Genomic DNA, 22,218 nt, shown 5'->3' on the forward strand with positions numbered 1-22,218 from the left:
AAAATGAACAAACGAAGAAAAGCCCTGGGATCCCACCAGCGCAGTAGCCCAGACCGGGAAGCAGCTCCGCACTCGAATGGAGCTCCGCAGCCCCTCATGAAGAAGCAAAGATGGCGCACGGAGCCAGGCACTCGAGCGAAAGGAGGGGGAGGTGGCGAGAGGTGAGCAAGAAATCAAAAGAAGCAAGGGGAAAAAAAAAAAAAGCAATACCAGCAGCCAACAAATGGTACTCAGAGAGCCAGCTACTGCGGGCTGGTGTTTCTGGACAAGAGACTGTGTCCGCGGGAAGCAGAGGAGGCCGAGTGTGGGTGAAGAAGGGTGGAGAGTGGGAAAGTGTTTATCACAAATTGCCGGCGCTCTGCAGCCCCTCAGGAAGAAGCAAAGATGGTGCACGGAGCCAGGCACTCGAGTGAAAGGAGGGGGAGGTGGCGAGAGGCAAGTGAGAAATCAAAGAAGCAGAAAAAAAAAAGCAACAGTAGCAGCCAACAAATGGCACCCAGAGAGCCGCCCGCTTGGGTGTGTGGAATCCAAGCAGCCAGTGTTTCCCGGTCAAGAGGTCAAGAGATTGTGACCGTGGGAAGCAGAGGAGGCCGAGTCAGGGTGAAGAAGTGTGGTGGGTGGGAAAGCGTATATCACAAATTACCGGTTGTTTTGTCTCCCGCTGGACGCTCCGTGAGGCTGCTTTCTCGTACCCCTTGTTTGCTGGTCTCCGACAGGAGTCCAAGATGGTGGATCCATGCTGCGTTAGCTGGTAGGGGGCCTCTGCATGAATCTCTCCTCGGTCTCCGTTCTCTGTCAGTTTTCTCACTCCATTTGGTGCTTGGCTGAGTTCTTTATCTCTTCATGTGATGTTTTAGGGTTTCAGGATTGTTGTATTCTCTGTTAGGCTTAGTTTTTTGGATCTTTGCTGTGGAGGGACGGCGTGGTGCTTCTGCCTAGAGCGCCATTTTGCCGGAACCTCCAGAACATTTTTAAATTTTAAGGAAGTCTTCCAGAGGTTGCTGTTGGTCACTGATTACTTAAAAAAAAAAAGGCTGATACAATTTCAAACCTAAGATAGAAAGATTATATTATACTCTATTCAATTTCAAACCTAAGGTAGAAAGATTCTTTTATACTCTATTTTCTTAAATTACACAGTATTTTTTCTTTTTCTCATTTTCATATTTATTTAAATAGCTATTTCTAAAATACATTTAACCCAGTAATTAAAATGGAAAGTATAAGGCATAAAAATTTGAAATACTCAAATGTAAGTGTATATTAACAATTACAATTATTACAACATGAACAAAATTGAGATTTTAAATCAGAGATTTGAGATTTTTTTCTCATGGAAATGAGATGACGAAGCAAATTACTAAAGAGACCAATCTTCAGTTTTATGGTAGCCAAATGGGAGTAAAATAAATAGGCCCACTTTTATTGACAATGTTATTTGAAACTGGATTAATTAAACTTGCTTCAACACAGACGTTTATGTTGGCACTTCATTGGAGTTAAGGAAAGGAAGGCACTAGAATTCTGTGCTGGGAAAAGGAATGGGGGAATAAAGTAGTTCAACTCTGGTGAGCTCTTGACTAGTCTCCAGATGGGTGGTTATCAAAGTGTGGTCCCTGGGTGAGCAGCATCAACATAACCTGGGAACTTGTCAGTAGTGCAAATTCTCAGGCACTACCCAGATCTGGGAGACCCGGCAGCTCAGTGATTCAGTGCTCGGTTGCTAATGGAAAAATCAATGGTTCAAACCCACCAACCGCTCCGGGGGAAAAAGATGTGGCAGTATGCTTCAGTAAAGATTTACAGCCTTGGAAACCCTATGGGGCAGTTCTACTGTCCTATAGGGTCATGATGAGTTGGAATCGACTCAACGGTAATGTGTTTCTTTGTTTTTTTTGGTTACACCAGATCTGGAGCCCTGGTGGCACAATGGTTAAGAGCTCAGCTGCTAACCTAAAGGTCGGCGGTTCAGCAGTTAAACCTGCCAGCCAATCCCCAGGAGAAAAGAGCCGGTGATCTGCTCCCATAATGATTTCTGCTCTGTCCTACAGGACCGTTAAGAGTTGGCTCAAGGGCACACAACATCAATCCCAGATCTACTGAATCAGAAACTCTGTGGGTGGGGCCCTGCAATCTGTGTTTACAAGCCCTCCAGGAGATTCTGAAACACGCTCAAATGTGAAAACTGCTGCTCCAGCCGCTCATCATCCCATGAACCATATCACTGCACAATTTTTTTTCTCTAGTGTTTGCACCTGGAACAGGATTAATGATGAAAAAGAAGATGGAGCTCACAAGTTTCAAGTTTTTAAAATAGGGGCTGGAAATAAAGGGCAAGGTACTGAGGGGACTTACAGTCAATAAGGAAAAGAACATTTTCATTGCCTGTGAAGGACTTAAACTCCAACTATGGGGAACTGTCTAAAAAAGAAGCATCAAGGAAAGGAGATAAAAGAAGAGCTGAAAACGAAAAAGGAAAAACAAGCAAATGCATGTACACATGTATGCACACACATTCCCCACAACCCAGGAAAGGCAGCTGCAAAGAGAAGAGGCCAGTTATTCTCCCCACTCTTATCAGCTATCTAGTCCTGACGCTGGCACATGGCTTTACACAATCTTGTTTTCTAGGGAACCCCACCTTAAAAAAAGAGAATTACTTTTTCATTTTATACTCATAAGCAGAAGGCTAAAGTTTTTAAAAATAACTTTTAAGAAGCCAAGGAATCCAACAGCAGGAATACAAGATGAAAGCATTCAGAGCACACGGCATTTGAAAAACAAAGCTTTAATCCAAGCTAATCACAAATCTAGCCCCAAGGGCCTCTGCCACAAAGCCCTCTGACTTTGGATGGCTCTTCAGAACATCCCATATAGCCTGTAAAACATGCAATGGAATTCACACACCATTAACTGTGTATACGTTAAAAGAATTACTGCAAGGTATATTATATATAATATTAATTCAGATACTAAAAAGTAAAACAATCTGATTCACAACACACACACCTTCCCAACTAACCAAATCAAAGGTTTACAGCTTCAATACTTTGAGGTTTTGATAAAGGAACACAGAATAAACAGTTACCAAGACACCAGTTATTTTAGGGACTCCAGTAACTAGGGACAAGTCTCCAACAACCAGGAAGCAGAAAAAAAGGAGGGAGCAATTCATAATGTCCCTAAAAAGGGGAACCACTCTACTTCCGAACTATCACACTCCATTTCTAAATAGCTTTACAAAGGCAAAGGCACACTGCAGCTGCTTGCAATAGCCCATACTCAAAACTAGGTGATAACAGTGTGGAAATGAGGAATGCATTAGACTGTGTTAAGGAAACTGATGCTGGCACTCATCTGGTTCCCTTGGATAAAAGCTGCTCTGGCTCAGTCACCATGATCATGAGACTCATCAGAGCACCTGTGGATCACTGTTCATTTACAAAGGGCTCCTAATCAGAATATCCCTGGAACGTAGGCTGCAGACATTGTCATGTGACCCCAAAAAGAAAATTGAGGCACAAAACGAATTGAAATGATCATCTAAATTGAGAGAACAAGAAACAGGATGGATACGAGCTGATATTTGGAGTTTCGTTTAGTCTAGGTCATGCGGATTCCAATAGCTTATATGGAACACTTTCTATATAAACATACATAAGGGCTTGGTTGACTCATTCCACAGTGAAGTAACCTCAACTAATTTTTGAAAAACTGCTTCTCCTAATATCTAAATGTTTTCTGCAGATCATCTAGCCAGTACTGAATTATCCTAAGCCATTCGATTCAGAGACTACAATATGAAAAAACTATAGTACCAAAAATACCATGGCCCAGTCTAAAATATGACCCCAAATCAGCATTTGTTAGTGGTAATTAAATGTTGATTTCTATCAAACTTAACCCTTGTTAAAGCATAAAAAAAGAAAAAAAAAATTTTTTTTTTTTTTAAATTCTGCTTTTACAGAAGAAATCTCATTTATCTAGTATTGAGGGATAATGTCATGCTATCAAAGGGTCTACAATATGACACTATTTCTTCTAACCAGCTTTTGACAGGCTTTTAACACAGATACAAAATGTTTTATGGTTATTTTGGGAACCTTAAAGGCAATGACCACTGCCACAAACAGTATAAAATGTTTTCTACTTTAGCTGTTTCCTAGAGCTGGAAAGGAGAGCCAATTACTAGACTACACAATAATTTCAAAAAGAATTCTATCAGCATTGCTTATGTATATTTCACCATCAATATGTAACCTTTGGTCTTCAAAACAGAAGTGGGCCCAGGCCACAAAGAACCTGAGTAATGTGACCTATCTCTTAGCTCTGTTTTCAAGAAGCATACATCTCAGTTTAAAAGCTATAACCTGATAGGAACTCTTCACATACAACTAATTCAGTAAAATTTTAAAACCAGTATAGACAGTAACATTAAAGATTAACTCAGTTATTTATTAATATATTATATATAATATAGATATAATTATAATAATATAATACATATAATAATATATAATTATAATATATATATAATATTATATATTAATATATTATTTATTAATATATGAAGAAAACAAACATAAAAAGAACCCGCTGTGCGGACCTACGTTTTGGCTGTGACATCCACATACTGTCCTGGGCGAAAATGGGCAGCATAAAGAGGAGTGCCTGATGAAAAAGAAAAAACCACATGAAATCTGTCAGCTCAGAAACAGCTTTATTAAACATAAACTACACCCAGGAAGTCTTCCAGCTATCAGATTTCAAAAATGGTAGGAGATTCATGTCTGCAAGTATAAATATTAGACACATTCAAATAAGTTATTCAGCAAACATGTTTTTTAATTGTCTATGTGTGGGCTGAAGTGCCCTAGTATTCGGCACCTGGTGCTGAAATGAGCCACAGACCACAGCTGAGTGATGGGCTGGGGGCCAGAGTAGTGCTGGTTGAAATGGGCAATTCCTGTGACAGCACAGTGGTCTTGCTGGCAAATGCCCTGGTTTGATGCTTCTCGGTCATTTTGTGAATAATAATAAACTGAATTAAGATAAATTTACTATCTCAGATAAAGAAAACAAAAATAAGAGAATGACTCCAAAAGTGTCGGGGCTGAGTAAGATCTTTTTTCATCCATTGGAGATTAAGTTATCCAGAAGCAGGGGATTTAATTATTTCAGCTCTGATCCCTCATACACGGGGAAATGATTATGGTATGTATGATATGCATGTAAAGCCCATACGTATCAGAGTTTTGGTAGACTGGTTATTCTTCCAATAAAATAGTCAGCCCAGCATGTGCCCAGATAACTGAAATAGCAAAAAACTACCACTATAGATACCCTTTATTTTTTATATAGTAACGTTCCCAAAATTAAGTTTCACACAAGTCAAATATTACTTTAAGTGAACTTGGGAAACATAAAAAAAAAAAATTTGTGATAAATCAAAGTCCTTCACGATATTTTGTTCATATAAATTTGGAATTAACATTTATGAGAACAATTTAATTTGGCAATTAATCAACAAACATTTCTAGGGCACTTACAATATATATAGTTAGGAATACAAAGTATAAGACATGGCACTGACCTCAAGAAATTTATTATCTAAATGAAGAATCAACCATAATATCATCAAATAAGCAATTCTTGAAAAAAAAAAAAAAAAAAAACCAGGAACCAACATAGGAGAGAATGTAATTGAGAGCTAGAATTTTTCTCTGTTTAATACAGGCAGTACAGCACTATAGGATTTCAGCAGGTAGACTCCTTTAAGGCAGGACCAAACCTGGATTTGTATGGGCAGAGAAAAACTCTCAATCAGAAAAAATAGGGTAGCCTCATTTCTGAGGCAGAACAACCCAAAACTGTGGATACTTGACCATTCTGGATCCACAAAAAGAACAATTTCATATGATTTGACTGACAGCAAAAGTTAACGTTGACTCAATTTTTACTTTTATCCTAAACATGAATAACGGGTTTAAGAAAGTTAGCTATGATAACAATACCAAGAAGAAACTGCTTCAGAACGAACTTTCTATACAACCAAATATTTTAGAAATATCCCTTTATATTTAACGTCGAATATGCCCATAATAAATCACTCTAATATATAATGATCCCTGGACTTCTACAAATTTTTACCCTTTAGTTTAATTCCATTTACTTTACCTTAAAGTTACAAAACTTGCACTTCAAAAAAATACTTTTAATTCTAGTTTATATCAAAGTTGACCCTCTGTCGCATCAATTAGTAAGGCCTACTGCAATTTACTTCAAGAAATTCAGTTCAGATTTTTAAACAGCAAATCTTAAAACATCCTTCTACTGACTTTTTCCTGAACTCAAGTTCAAGAGATCAGGGAGCTTTTTTGAAGTTCAAAGACATCAAAATGATGCATTTTGTTAACTATTTGAACTAACATAATCATAAGACAAATTTTACTTTTTGACATCCTATGGATTAGGTAAAGTGTTTGGGAATTTTTAAGTAAGAATCTTTACATTGAGTTACTGTGGTCAGTCATTCTCCTATTGCAGGCTATATGTTCTCAAGTTTTTCTACCTAAGCTAGAGTCTAATTATTCTTTACTTAACAGAATACCAGCCTGCAAATAGTGTACCTTGCATTTTAAAAGTTAATGTATTTATTTGGAATAGCTTTTCCAGATGCAAAATTCTCTCCACACTACAAACAAAAGTACTCCTTCCTCTCTCACGGAAAACAAAGTGTTCTCTCCAGTTTTCTTCTCTTAAAAAAGAGAAAGACTTGTTTATCCCTAGTGATTAAATCAGACACAGTTTTATATTTAAAAATAAATGTTTGGGTCCTTGTATTTTGGATTCAGCTTTATAGAAAAGGGCTGACATTAAACAAATCAAATATTTGGGTATTTTTACCTCCCTCCTCTCCATGACCTCAGATTACCTGGCTTAATTACAGCGTTATCTGTCACATGAAAGATTTTGATTTTCTGTTTTGGTGGTAATCCAAGTTCTTGGTAAAATTCCAATATGGATGGAGATTTCTAAAGAGAAAGGAGCACTTATAAACAACATATTAGACACTAAAGAGAAAGGAGCACATATAAATAGCACATTAAATACAAATCAAAAAGCACCCTGTTCCCTATGGAATGAGGGGTGAGATTTTTATCTATAATCCAGTTACAGTTCTATGAACAAATAACCTTACTGCTTAGGATCAAATCATTTGCACAGTGTCTCAAATATAGTACCCTGGAGAAGACCTTTGTTCTGTAGGAAAAGAAACTGAGTTTTGTCAGATTTGAATTCAGACTGGAGAGTGTATATCAAGAACCATAAAGATATTTATACCTTTGACACAGTAATTTCTTTTCTAGGAAATTAACAGAAGAAATTATTCTGAAACATAGACAAAGATTATGCTCAAGTATGTCCACAGCATTATTTTGCTATTCTGAAATTTGGTATCACTCCTTTGAGGGGTTATAAATATCATACATCTCTACTGCAGAAAGCATATAGAAGTATAAGAAAAAAAACTCCTAGAAATAGCACTATTTTTTAGTGTATCGAATCATACACTTAAAAAAAATTGGAATCAGATGTATGGAGCTTTATAGCCTTTTCTTCTCCCATTTTAAGCACTGTACCATGATTTTTCCCCAACTCATTAAATATTCTTCAAAAACACAACTTGTAATTGTTATATATTTCATATTAGAGCTATTCCTGAATTTCTTTAGCTAGTCTTTTAATGTTGAACCTTTACGTCAAAGAAGTAGCTAACATCAGAACTCATGAGAAACACTGACCTTTTTGCGTGTTTACCTCAAGCACCTCAAAGCCCAGAACTCCTGCAAGATTTTCTCATCCTGGAAACTCTCACCCTTTTATGCTGTCGTTAGCTGCCATCAAGTTGGCCCGCGACTCATGGCGACCTCATGCGTTACAGAGAACTGCTCCATAGGGTTTTCTTGGCTGTAATCTTTACAGAAGCAGTTTGCCACGCTTTTCTTCTGCAGAGCAGGTGGGTGGATTCGAACCACCAACTTTTGGGTTGGCTACCGATCACAAACTGCTTGCACCACCCAGGCTCCTCTCATCCATTTATAGCTCTATATATTCCCTAATCCAACCCCTCCTATCCTTTCCCAACCCTGAAGGTGATCCCTGAGCACAAAGGTACCTGCCGAAGAATCCTTCACTCCAACTAAATCAGATCTCTACACAGAACATCACCTCCTCAGTAGCCCTCTCAGGGAATAGTTAACTTGCCCACTCACACCACTGAGCTGAGAGGTGGGGTAGGTATCCCCTTCACTCTCCTTGTTGCTTCTGTATCATTGTCCGCTACCTCCTTCCTACAAGGCTCAGCTCCTCTGAAGTTCATGCTATCAGACTGCAATATCTGCCATCCACAGACCAGTCTTCTTCATGTTCATGTCGCTCTCTAAGCACTACTCCCATATCACGTTCTGAACCTTGGTGATTTCAGCATCCCATTGATAGACCTTTCCCAACTCCTGCTCTCTCAATACTCTGACTTCCTCATTTCCAATGATCTTGTACTCTATCCCACCTCAGCCACCACTTCCATGGTCATATCCTAGAATCTATTTTAACTGTTTCTTCTCCAAAATCCCACTCTCTTTTCTTTCCAAATCCCACAATTCTTTCAGCAGGGCATATCATCCACTGATCCGACTCCCTTTTCTTTGACCATCACCCCTCAACCCATGTCCTCACTTCCTTACCTGGCTTAGATTCCATAGTTCTTCATTATAATCATACCCTTGCATAGCCCTTCAAACCCCTTGCCCTCTCTGGAGATACCTCAACCCTGGGAAATGCAACTCTTGCTTACTTATACCTGCACCCAAGCAGCTGAAAGAAAACATGATGGGTCACACTTAAATATATAACCACAAACTTCAAAGTGAGTCCTAAATATGGTCTGGTCGACTTACATTTCCCTGTTGAACTCCCTCTCCCACTTTCCAAGGCAAATCACATCCTCTTCTAAACCTCTAGCATTGTTCCTTTCTCCTAACTTTCAGCTGATCATGTTACTTCTTATTGAAACAAATAGAAGAACCAAGAGAACCTCTCCACCTGTACTCATATACTGTCATCCCTCCACCCCACCCCAGGTTACACATGAGATGCAACAGGGAAGCTTTTAAAAAGAATAATGCCAAGCCAAGCATCAGGATTTTTTAAAGTGCCCTACTGTGAAACTAAGGTTGAGAATCACATCGACAAATTGAACTGACCATGCTCCTATTAAAAGCCAAACCTTTCACTTGTGAATTATCAATTTCCACCTTTCTACTGAAACTTTATCAGTATACAAATGTGCTGCAATAACACATATTAAAAAAAAATTGTTCTCTGATCACATATCCTTCTTCAACTATTTTTTGTTTTTTTCCCCTTACAGCAAACTCCCCAAGAGGTGGGACAGGTATACCTTCTCCCTGAAAGACTTGCTTCATCTACTTCTTCTCCCAGTCTTTCAAATCCACTTTAATCAGGCATTTTGAGTGCCTGATACTCCATGGCAAGTGCATGTCAAGGTCACCCACCATCTCCACAAGGTCAAATACACAGTCAATACTCATTTTACTGGATCTATCAGCAATGTTTGACACCGGTGACCACTTTTTTCTTGAAACTTTCACTTGGCTCCCAGTCATTACTCTCTCTGTTCTTGTATATACTGATGACCCCACATTTCTAACTTCAATCCTGCATTCTACTCGAATTACAAATTCGTACAGCCAACTGCCAACTCATTATTTCCACTTCAACAACATACAGCAACTCAAGCTTAACATGCCTAAAACTGAACTAGGCTTCCCCCATATCTGCTCTCCTCTGGTCTTCCAAATATCAATAAATGGCAACTCCATAATTCCTCATTTGGGCCAAAAATCAAGGAGCATTGGTGGTGTAGCGGTTAAGTGCTTAGCTGCCAACCGAGAAGGTTGGCAGTTCAAACCCACCAGCTGCTCCGAGGGACTAAGATGTGGCAGTCTGCTTCTGTAAAGATTTCAGTCTAGGAAACCTTATGGGGCAGTAGTACTCTGTGCTGTAGTGTTGCTATGAGTCGGAATTGACTTGACAACAATGGGTTGGTCAAAAATCTTGTAGTCACCCTTGACTCTTCTCTTTCTCACATTCCATGTCCAACCCATCAGCAATTCCTTTAAGCTCTACTTAAAAATACAGCCACATCAACCATTTCTCATCACCCCACCCCAAAGCCAAATCACCATCTTCTGCCTGGATAATTTCAATAGCCTCCAAGCTTCCACACGCCCGACCCCCTGGTCTGTTCTTCATTCAAAGACAATGAGCTTTTTAAAACTCGAGCTATATCACATTACTATAATGGCTTCCATTTTGTGCAGGATTGCATCCCTAAGTGTTTCCCATGGTCTACGAGGTTCTACACAATTAGATCATCTACTATTCTCCCCTGGCTCACCGTGCTTCAGTTACAATGCACTCCTTACAAATCCAAGAATACATCAAACACCTGCTTCACCTATCTCTTCTTTCCACTGTTACTGCTGCTGCAGTAGTTCTCAACACACAAAAATACTATGTTTGCAGCCTGACAGTTGGTGACCTCTGTCTTCAAGTCTAGTTATTGTAAAATTATAGGTCTAAAATACACATCAGTACTCACTGTGAGGAGGAACAGCAATCTACAAGAAACTAAACTGATTATCATAAACCAAACCATAATTTGTAATCAAAAAAGCAAGAACAGCAGCAACTGATAAATCCTGACCAACTCAATGACACAGATGATGTGCTGATGACAAAGCATTCTTTCCTCAAATTCTAATGACGTGTCTGCACAGCCAGATTTATTGCAGAATACAATGTTTGAAGATTCAGCAAACTTCAGTTACTTGCTAACTTCAGTTTAAAATGTGAAATGTTAGTCTCCCTTTATAACTTACTTAGTAAGTTGCTTTAAAAAAAACAAACACTAGCCCTTGAGTTGATCTGATTGTCTGTCTCATGGCAACTCCATGTGTGTCAGAATAGAACTGCACTCTATAGGGTTTTCAATAGCTAACTTTTCAGAAGTAGATTGCCAGGCCTTTCTTCTGAGGCACCTCTGGGTGGACTTGAACTTCCAATGCGCCAAGTGCATTAACTGCACCACCCAGAGACTTCAAGTTGCCTTTAATCAACATGAAATAGGATGGCATTAGCCTATAAGCACAGAACTAAGGTTAACTCCATTGGGGATCTCTCTGGGGCTCTCTGGCAGAGCTGTGCAACAAATGTTGAGAAGTTCTGCTTTGGATGCCCACCAGAGATTGTTTTGTTCCTTAGAGAGTTCCCTCAAGAAACAATCCTTTCCTTCAAAAGAGTGATAAAATAAATTCACTCAAGTCATTCTGACTTCATTTCCCACACACTAAAATTGAAGACTAATACTTGACATCCCTCTTAGCAAGGCCCCTACTTTTCATCTTCAGTCACAATCACTTCTATAACAAAAGCAACCACAAAAGTTTTCATTTTAAAGTGTATATCTTTGAAATTACTTTCCTGATGTATGTATCAAATTGATTTATTAAATTCTAGAACAGACTTCCATTTTATTTTTGGCATTCACATATTCCGCCTGATGATTTAAAAAAAAGCTAATATTATGTTTGTATCAGTTTTTAAGTATGCCAAAGGCTTCTGAGAAAAATATTTTACTTTTCTAGTAACGTAAGAGACAAGATGAATCTTGACGTAAGTTAACTACAGTCTGAGAAACAAACAGAACCAAGGTAACACACAATTCTTGATTATCTTCCAATCTCACTAAAGCTGAATGCCTTAATTTTTTCTTTTAAAATCAAAATGTTATAAAATTAGGTACCAGTTATGAGAAAAACCAAGTGCTCAAGATGAGCTGGAAGCAACAGTGTAACAGAAGTGTTTTTCTTTTTTTTAAACTTCCACATAAATTATTTCAAAAGGCAATTTAAAAGACTGACAGCAGTGTCACACTTGGATAATCCCATCTGTGAAGTTGCATTTTTTTCCCTCTTCAAAGTTGTCTGCAATTATCCTTTTCACAATGAAAATGCTTCTCTGCTCCCAAGATGAATTGATTTGATCAACTTTTAAGGCCATTTAACTTCCTTATTCAAAAATAGCTTGTACCACGTTAGTTTTTGTTTATAAGCTACAAAAATAGCAAAAGCAAAGTAGTCTTTCTGGGAAGCATAAATTCTGAACAGATTAAGAAAAAAAAAACCAGTATTGTAATACACGTCCTTTTGGACCTAGAAAATTTATATCTTGAAGAAGTCATCTAAGAAAGTCCTTTGGAGTGTTTTCTGTGCTAGACAAGCGAACAGTTTTTGAAAGTTTATGTAAGTGGGTCAAAATCCAGCACAACATAGGAACATAGCACCCAAATCACACTGCTGTGCTGTATATTCATTTAAGACAACAAAGCTCAAAATATGCAGACTACAGTCTCAAGGTTTAAAGCAGTTTCATTTCTATAATATTTTAATTATTAGTATTATGTTAATTATTAATAGCATTATGTTCATGAAATTTTATCTATAACACATCTTTATCACTAAGTAAAATGGACTAAATTAAAATGAGCTCCCAAGTACATTCTTTTACCCTTTTTTTCCCCAGAACTAAAATATTCAGAGAACCAATGTGAGACTTTTGGGACTGGCAGAGAATTTACAAACCATCAAGTTCCATTCTTTGTTTTTACAGATAAGGAAATAGATGTCCAAATAAGTGGAGGGAAGAGCAGCTAACAGTAGAAATCAGGATTAGAATTCAGCTCTTCTGACCTCACATCCACTTTTATCCCCCACTATCTTTTATTTCTGAGGAACTAATGTTCATAGATCTGTTGGAGCCAAATGGATTATCCTAACATGGTACTTGATTTACAAATATGAAGGTCATAAAGTCATGAATCTGAAAACTGGTCATGAAAATAAAGACAGTACTAATCATTGCAAAAATACAGAAGTGCAATCAGTTACAAAACAGTGGTGTTTATCAAACCAAAGGAAAGCTGTCATATATTTTAAAAAATTCAAACATTTGACATCTGAAAAAAGATTTTGTAAGTATCTCACTGTACTTTTAATTGCTGTATAATTATTTGAAGCCTAAACTTATAATTAATAAACCATCCAGAATAGCAGGACACATATTTCTATAAAGCTTTAATTATATAAATTAACATGCAAAAAAATAGCAAACTTCTCTAACACTTACAAAACATGTCAGTTTAAAAGGACACCAATGGTTTCAACTACCCTCTATTCATCGATGCCTCCCACATCAATATTTCCACTATTTAGCGGATAATTCCACCTCAAACACAACCTTCCTGCAAAACTTCCCTTTCTTTGTCCTAATGCCAGGTTAAAGCATCAGCATGGACCCAGATGCTTAGTTAAACCGCTCTATGTCTGTGTCCTCTCACAACACATCCACCAAGCACTTTATGTGTCCCCCCACTTCCAATCCCAATGCAACCGCCTTGGTTCAGAAGCCTTCTATCAATTCCCCCCTAGCTGCTTTTAACCATCTCCTAAATGCGCTCCCTGCATCTGGCTTCTTCTAATTTTGGTTAACCAAAATAACAACTTGACCCCAGTACTGCCCTGGTTAAAGAATTCAGAAAGCTCCTTGGAGTCTACCAGATGAAGTCCAAACTCCTTACTATGGTATAAAAGCTCTTCACGCTCTAACCTGACAGCTTCACCTTTACCACCTTCCCTAGTGGCCCCACAACTGCACACTTGAATCCAGCCATCATATTTCTATTCCCAAGCACGCACACTCCTCCACATGCTTTTAACACCCATTCTTCTTTCTGGCCTCCTCCTTGTGAAGCCTCTGGAATTTCCCCAAGCAGAGCTGGCCATCCCCACTTCTGTGCTCCTACTGCATTTATAACACTGTATTGGGATGGCTGATTTATTTGCCCATCTTTCCCACTCATCTATGAGTTCCTATAAGATGGACATCAAAACAGTTGAGAGTAAGGTTCCGGAGTCTGACTGTCACTTTATCTTTTACCAGTGGTAAAAGGGTGGCCCTGAGTCAGTTACTAAAACCTCTTTAAACCTCAGACTGAGACAGTCATATAAAAAGCTCATGTGCCCAGCATGTAGTAAGTGCTCAATAAAAGTCAACTCTAATGAAGAAACAGGCATACAATAAACACGCTGAACAATTCAAAGACTAGTTTTGATAGTTGGACACGGGCTATATCCTAATTTCCAACCACTGTTCATTTCATAAATAATCTGCAATGAAAAAAAGTGTTTATCTTAGAGAAAAGCAATAGGTTCTAGTAAACCTAAAGATGTTTCATTGCCCATTAGTGAAAATGATCAGCATTTTAGAAAGGTTTTCTTTGATTTTAGTCATCAATACCAAAAAAACAAAAACAAAACAGTTGCTGTTGAGTCAACTCCTACTCATGGTGACCCCATGTATGTCAGAGTAGAACTGTGATCCGTAGGGTTTTCAATGGCTGATTTTTCAGATGTAGACTGCCAGGCCTTTCTTCTGAGGCACCTCTAGCAGCCAAGCATGTTAACCACGTGTGCCACTGAGGGATTTAGTCATCAATAAAGGATACCAATCATGCAGATTTAAAAAATTTAAACTAAAAACCCAGCATTCTGTTGAGTATTTTACTTCAAAAAAAATGCTTTATTTAAAAAAAAAAATCTGATTTGGATTTACATACACTTTTTGGTGTTAAGTATTGAGACAATTTTCCTTAGGAAGCAAGTGAACTTAAACATTAAGCAACAAGAAAATAACCAACAGCTGCCATCTATTGAGTGTCTCCTACAAGCCAGGTACATTTCATTTAATCTTCAAAACAAACCTATTATAAAAGTGTTCATTTTATCCCCATTTTACAGATGGGCAATGTTATGGATTGAACTGTGTCCCCCAAAAGTATCTGTCAACTTGGATAGGCCACGATTCCCAGTGTTGTGTGACTGTCCACCATTTTGTCATCTGATGTGACTTTCCTATGTGTTGTAAATCCTACCTCTATGATGTTAATGAGGCAGGATTGGAGACAGTTATATCAATGAGGCAGAACTCAATCTACAAGATTAGGTTGTATCTTGAGTGAATCGCTTCTGAGATATAAAAGACCGAAGTGAGCAGAGAGACAGGGGGACCTCATACCACCAAGAAACAAGAGCCAGGAGAACAGCGTGTCCTTTGGCCCTGGGGTCCCTGCGCTGAGAAGCTTCTTCACCGGGGAAGACTGATGACAAGGACCTTCCCCAAGAGCCCACAGAGAGAAACCCTTCCCCTGGAGCTGGCACCCTGAATTTGGACTTCTAGCCTCCTAGACAGTGTGAGAATAAATTTCTCTTTGTTAAAGCAATTCACTTGTGGTATTTCTGTTACAGCAACACTAGGCAACTAAGAAGGTAAACACTGCAGCTTAGAAAGGCGAAGCTACTTGTTCCAGATAGTTAGGGGTGGTGCTAGAACAAATTCAAAGTCACCTGGATTCCTGGGCTCAATGGTCCTGCTAAACTGCCTCTTCCAACATGCATAACTTACCTCAAGGACAAAAACAAATTTGTGATTATGGAACAGTCTCAAAACATAAACAAGGATTCAGATTAGAAAGCAATGAAATATACTATTCCGGGAATGAAAATACATCCTTACATGAAAACGTGACACAGTTTTTCCTCCTACAGTTAGGGCTGCCATTTTTCCATTATGGTCTTCCTTTGGAGTATATTTTAGGACATGACAGTCTTGTACCTAAAAAAACATAAAAAACTAAGTATGTGCAAGATACATTTTAACATTACACACCAACCACATTGAGGCCTTAGGACAATTAAGAATTTCCTGAAGTTATTTATCTCATTATTTATCAGCCACCATCTTAAAATATAAAAATCAACCTTTATAAAAATGGTCAAATACAACACATACAGAAAAATGCATACAACATAAATATATAATAAAATAAATACTTATGAAGAAAATAAACATGTAACCACCACTCAGGTCAAGTAGAATCCCAGAAGCCTCTTTGGATCTCATCCCAATCCATCTCCTCTTCGCCCTACAGCAGTGGTTTCAGAGTGTACTCCTGGACAAGCAACGTCAGCTTCAACCGCAAATTTGGTAAAAATGCAGATTCTAGGGCCCCAACCCATATCTAATGAATCAGGATCTGTGTTTTACAAGCCCTCCGGGTGGTTCTGATGCTCACCAGTTAGAGAACTACTGCCCTAAAGATAACCACTACTCTTGACATCTATTGGTAATTATTTACTTACCTTTTTTCACAATTACCTACCTTGGAAAGTATTGCTTAATAATGTAGGTTAGTGTTGCCTGATTTGAACTTGACATAAATGGAATAAGACTGTATGTACTCTCCTATGTCTTACTTCTTTCACTCAACATTATATCTGTAAGGTTCATCCATACTGTTGTGCATAGGTCTAGTCTGTTCATCTTCATTGCTGTACAGTATTCCATTATGTGAATATCCCACCATTTATTTTCCCATTCTACTGTAATTGACATTTGGGTTATTTCCAATCTTGAGGTGTTAAGAGTGATGCAGCTCTAAACGTTGTTATACATATATCCTGGTGTACACCCGTTCAAGTTTCTCTAATAATACTCAGGAGTGGAACTACTAGTCTACAGGGTCCACCTTTATCAACTTTACCAGATAACAGTAAACATTTTCTGAAGTGGTTGTCCCAATTTACAATTCCACCAGTCCTTCCTGAAAGCTCCCAAAGTTACTTAGAGTTCTTGTAACAATAGTCTTATACTTGATCATTCAGAGTAAAAAAAAAAAAAAAAATTACTAAGGGCGTGTAGGCCCTCTGTGCCTATTGGCACTTTAAGCACTTAAGTGCATAAGCTCTCATTTTAATCATCATCACCTGTCTAATGGGCACATGAAGACCAGGTCCCAAATATTAACAAGCTGTCCAAAGTGATTTGGGGAGTGATGATCTCTGAACTTTATCAGTGATCTTTCTATAATAATGATAAAGACAACAGTAGATAACATCTATTGGAAATTTACCGTTGTTTTACACGTCTGACGTTAATTATCTTGTGCAATCCTCACAATAATCTTTTTAGAGCTCATAATTACTATTTTATAAATGAGGGACAGTGCTCCAAATGACACAGCCAGAACTAGGATCCGAACTCAAATATTCTGGTCCCAGAGCCCAGAATCCTAACCGTTAAAAGTATACCTCACCTCAGTAAATAAAATGCTGCCTCTCCCGACAAGACAGTGTTATATTCTGATAGTTAGCAAAGAGATCAAACTTATCATTTGGACTTGAAAGAACTCCATAAATGAAAATAATATGGAACAGATTTTTTTTTTTTTAAAAAAATTAGGAATTAAACTGGTGGATCTACAAGAAGCTAGGTTATAATCTCTTTTCTTCAGTGCTCAATCACCTCAATACCAGGATCAGGATGGCCACCACTAAGAGTCAGAGCATTCACTGAAACCAGCAAGTAAAATTTTTTAATATTACTTATGCTCGACATTACCCTATCTTTTACCATAGAGTTATATGTATGTTTTAGGATACAGACATTACCCATTCAGGTTTACTTTGCATAACTAGCTTGTGGCACACATACAGCTCCCTTTACATCTTCTGTTTCTTTCTTACCTGAAGTAACGTGACCACATGCTGTTTACCATCCTTGGTCCACAAGGGCATCATGCCCAGCTTCACTGCAATAAGGCCAACTCTAGAAGAACCTGACAATTAAAACCAAATATGTGTTAGCACAAGCTTCTTCAACACTTCCCAACATGACACAAGTCTTTCCTAAAATGTGGTTTCAATACAACAGCAGACAGATTAAGAAACATGCTAATATACCAGTAAAACACAACTGTTCCTTTCAGGTGATAAGTGCCTTAAACCATGCCTAGCATAATATATTGGTATTCAGTAAATATCTGCCAAATGAGCAACTATAAGAAAACTACACATAAAGAAAACAGACAGTTTACAGTGGATTAATTACTTTGTGTGTGGCCTTTATAGCCATGGTCTTGTAACTCCCACCCAGGTGATTGTGTGATAGGGTAATTGTGGCCTACTAACGGAATTGGTCAGTTTTGACTTAAAAGAGCGCCAATTCCAGAGCAAAGAGGAGAGCCCACCATTACCAAAGAAGAGTTCCGCAGGAGATGGCCATGGGGCGAGAAAGCTGAGTGTCTCTGGGCAGAGACTAAGGGCCAGAGAGAAGTCTATGTCTGACCCACGAATTTGGGACTTGTCAGCCTCCAAAACCTCATGAGCCACTTCCTTTATATGGTCCATGAGTTCTGTGAGACGTTGCAAGAAATTTGGGAACCCAAAGACAGGAGGGAGCATACTGAGGCGAGAGGGAGTTAATTGATGTTAGAGATGATGGAGTGGTACAGCAGCTTGGAAAAGTTAGACATTTGGGACATCTTTAACCTCTGCCTCACAGGAACCAGCTTTGTGCTAATTCTTATAAAAGAAATTATTCATTAATGGCTATATTCCAGTTTTAAAATATTAAGAGGACATGATAAATACATCACTATGCTTTCCTAGTATCAATTCATATCCAACTCATTAATTGGAAAACATTTACCACTCAAATTCTAAGACATTAGCTGGAGCTACAAGAATGCCACAAGTGGTCATGTTGCTAAAATACATCAACCTTCACCTGACACTTGGATTTATTGTATAAATTGGTAAAGTTGCTCCACTAAGGTTTTTGGCCACTATACAATCCAACTGTCACTATAAACCTAATTCAGAGGCTGCCTGCTGAACAGGAGTAGTCTTATTGTTTTTGGTCTGGCCACACATTAGTTTAGCAACTCACTAGGCACAAAGCTGCTTCTGGCGTTATGCTTGGCAAACCTGGAGTGCCAGAACATCCCAACAAAAACACCTGCTCAACAAATTACAATTTAGATCAGATTCTTCCAGTCTTTCTTCCTTTATTTATTTCATATTCTTTGTCTCAAGGAAGCAGAGAATATATGCGGGATTCTCTTTCCACCTACAAAATGGCTTCTCGAAGACGTCTTTATATTATTGTTAGCCATTCACTAACAGTAGAGTAGGGGGCTGGAAATGAACTTGCAAACCTAACCACAATGAGACAGGTATACTTAGACATGAGAAATAGCTTCAAGAAATGATAAATTTACTCAGCATTCCCCATAAGATTTTGAATGTGCCCAACCACCAATAATTAGGTAGTGAAAACTCATCAAACACAAAATAATCACCTGGTTCCCAAGGATATACAGGCCATGGTTCATCTTTCAGAGGACACAGTTTACTTGCTAATTGAGCTTTATTCTCATCAGAGACCAACTGCTTAACGAATGGGACATTTTCTTCAGAAAGATGCTCATCCCACCAAGTGCAACTCTTGCCATTGAGACTTCTAACAAAAAGCCATATGTTTGTTCTGTTTAAAAAAAAAAGAAAATACAACTCAGAAAGCTCCCCTATTTAATGTAGGGAAGAGAGGTCACATGAGCTGGAAAGTATGGTCAGGGCCTTAGGAAAGGGTTTGGATTAGGTCCAAGTTTTTTCTCCCTAACATTCGTTGTAATAATGCTGATGCTCACATTTGAACTCTTTATGGTCATCCTGGAAGAAAAGGTCTTCATCTTGTCCTCTGGGTTAAACAGATTCCTACCTAGATACATGAGAAACCACTAACTCCTCAGAATGTGTGCTTTAATAGTTTGATTTCCAGTGGCGGTGGCAGAACCTCCTTTCTGCAATGACAAAGACTAGGCCCAGAGAGGTGAAAAAATTGGTTGCGCCAAGTCAAAATATCCACAAAAGAAATAACCTCTACCTCTTAGCATCCAATTGTGACCAGTTAAAGACACTAAGAAAGCCCTCAGGAGGTGGAGCTCGGGAAGGAGGTATGCAATTCTTGCACCCAGCGTCACAATAGAAGTAAAGCTTCCTGCAGTCTGTGATCCAGGCTGGAGTCCCAATTTTCCATTTATTAGTTAAGTGACCTTGGGCAAGTTACTTCCCCTATGTCGTAGTTTTCTTATCTACAAAACGTAATAATGATAGTATGGACTAATAAAAATCCGTTGCCGTCGAATCGATTCTGAATCATAGCGACCCTATAGGGCAGAGCAGAACTGCCTCACAGGGTTTCCAAGGAGCAGCTGGTGGGTTCGAACTGTCCATCTTTTTAAAGGTTAGCAGCCTGAGCTCTTAGCCACTGCGCCACCAGGGAACAGTGATAGTGTCTGTAAAATGGGTCATGATAGTTCGCGCACGTGAGGGCTACGCGAGATAAGGCGCCTAATACACTTATCAGGCCGTCTAGAACATAGAAAACGCTAATTGGAAGGTAATAATATTATTGTTGTTGGTAATGTTCGCTGGCAGTCACTGGCTTATAGCATTAGGAGTGAGAAGAAAAAAAACTGCCATAGGTCTGGCCAAAGCCCCTTTTTCTCCTCTACCCAGGTCAGGCACCTCCGCGTCTAGCCAGGCCCGAAAACCCATCTCTGCCCTACACCCACCTGTTCCCCGAGCCCGGGGCTGCACCTAGGACGCCTGCACCGCGGCCCAGCACCTGGGCACCGGCCTGAGCCAGCAGCCTCCAGCTCGGCATGGCGTGGCCGGGGAGGACTCCGCATACGACACCTCCGGGCGCCCCGCCGCTCTGCTCTCAGGTCGTCCCCACGCCCTGCTACGCGTCCCGCAGCAGCCTTCGGGAAACCGTCGCGCTGCTTGTTCGCGGACTCCCTCAGCGACGGAAAGACAACCGCCGAAGCCACTTCCGGTCCATCGCACAATGCGCTCCCGGCACCCAAATCCCGGAACTAGAGTTCCACCCTAGGAATGGCCTAGTGGGCGTTGCGAGGGTAGAGGCAGACTTCTCTCGGGTTGAAGAAAAGGGACGTTCAAGGAAATGAGGCGAAATCGAGACGTCGTTTGAGAAAGCGAAGGGAAGGGAAATAATTTCTAAATACTGCCCACTGTGGGGCAGGCCGTTGGGCTAAGCAAAGTGTAATAGTTTTATGTATTGGTTGACCTTCACAACAGTCCTGAAAGGAAGTTGTTATTTTTATTTTATAAACTACAGAACACACGTTGAGAATTTAGGTGCTTGTCCAAGATCACACACCTGGCAGATGAGCGGAGCTAAAATTTGAACCAGCCTGAGTAAGGGCAGCACACCACATTTCCTTGAAAGAGACAGTTCGTGAGTTTGTAAAAACTTCAGAGGAACAGCTGTCCTCTCCTTTGGTTGCCAGCATCCAATATGATCTCTAATGATCCTTGCCTCCTGCTATTCACACCCTCGTGTAGTTCCTTCTCTCGCTGAAACAGGCCTGGCCCGTGTGATCAATAGACTATGGTCAAAGTGATGATGTGTAACTGCCAGGAGTAGGTCATAAAACGTAAAACGTATTGCCACTTCTATCATGGTTTCTTGAATTGCTTCCTATGGGAAAGCTAGCTGCCATGTCGTGCAGACACTCAAACATTCTTGTAGAGAGGCCCATATGGAGAGGAATCAAGTGCCAGCCATGTGGGTGGGGCACTTAGGAAGTGGATCCTCCATCCCCAGGTGACTGCAACTCATGAGAGACCCTGAGCCAGAACCGGGCAGCCAAGCAGCTCATGGGTTCCTGACCCAAAGAAACTGCCATAGAGAATAAATAATTAATGTTTTGAGTCACTGAGTTTTAGGATGATTTGTGATAAAGCAATAGATAATACACCCAGCCATATCACCATGTATGTTGAAAATCCATTTTCTTATTTGTCAAATGGGTGTTTGTAGACTTTCTGAAATGAACACTTGAAAGTTTAGCTATTTCAGACTCTTCTTTTTGAGATCTGGCTAGCATAACTTAAAAGCTCCAAGCAATGGTCAGAGCAATTTCTGGCTACTACTTGGACTTCAGTAGGCACCAAAGATTTGCTTGTTTGCCCTCTACTCTACCCTTGCTCTTGCAGTTACCATGGACACTTCTCAATAATACTTTGGGCCTTGGAGGAAAAAATTACATCTCTTCATCCTAGCCATGGTGCCTGGCTCCCCAGTTACATGAGAGCAACACTTCACTGAACAAATATGTCATGTGCTACGTGCAAGAAGCTGGGGATAAGA

The 22,218-nt window shown here is 39.4% G+C and overlaps 1 protein-coding gene across 1 annotated transcript in view; it reads right to left on the reverse strand.

The window, feature by feature from the left end:
• MRPL3 (mitochondrial ribosomal protein L3) overlaps positions 1-20,811 on the reverse strand; it is a 55,775-nt gene extending 34,964 nt beyond the window's left edge. The window contains exons 1-6 of the mRNA XM_004381398.2: positions 20,618-20,811; positions 19,343-19,527; positions 17,727-17,818; positions 15,718-15,816; positions 6,935-7,034; positions 4,611-4,671 (exon numbers count right to left, since the gene is read on the reverse strand). Coding sequence (XP_004381455.1) covers positions 4,611-4,671; positions 6,935-7,034; positions 15,718-15,816; positions 17,727-17,818; positions 19,343-19,527; positions 20,618-20,709 — 629 coding nt within the window. The 5' untranslated portion in view covers positions 20,710-20,811. The remainder of the gene's footprint in view (positions 1-4,610; positions 4,672-6,934; positions 7,035-15,717; positions 15,817-17,726; positions 17,819-19,342; positions 19,528-20,617) is intronic.
• Positions 20,812-22,218: the final 1,407 nt, after the last annotated feature.

The sequence above is a fragment of the Trichechus manatus genome, unplaced genomic scaffold, assembly GCF_000243295.1.
Source record: "Trichechus manatus latirostris isolate Lorelei unplaced genomic scaffold, TriManLat1.0 scaffold00084, whole genome shotgun sequence".
Lineage (NCBI taxonomy): Eukaryota > Metazoa > Chordata > Mammalia > Sirenia > Trichechidae > Trichechus > Trichechus manatus.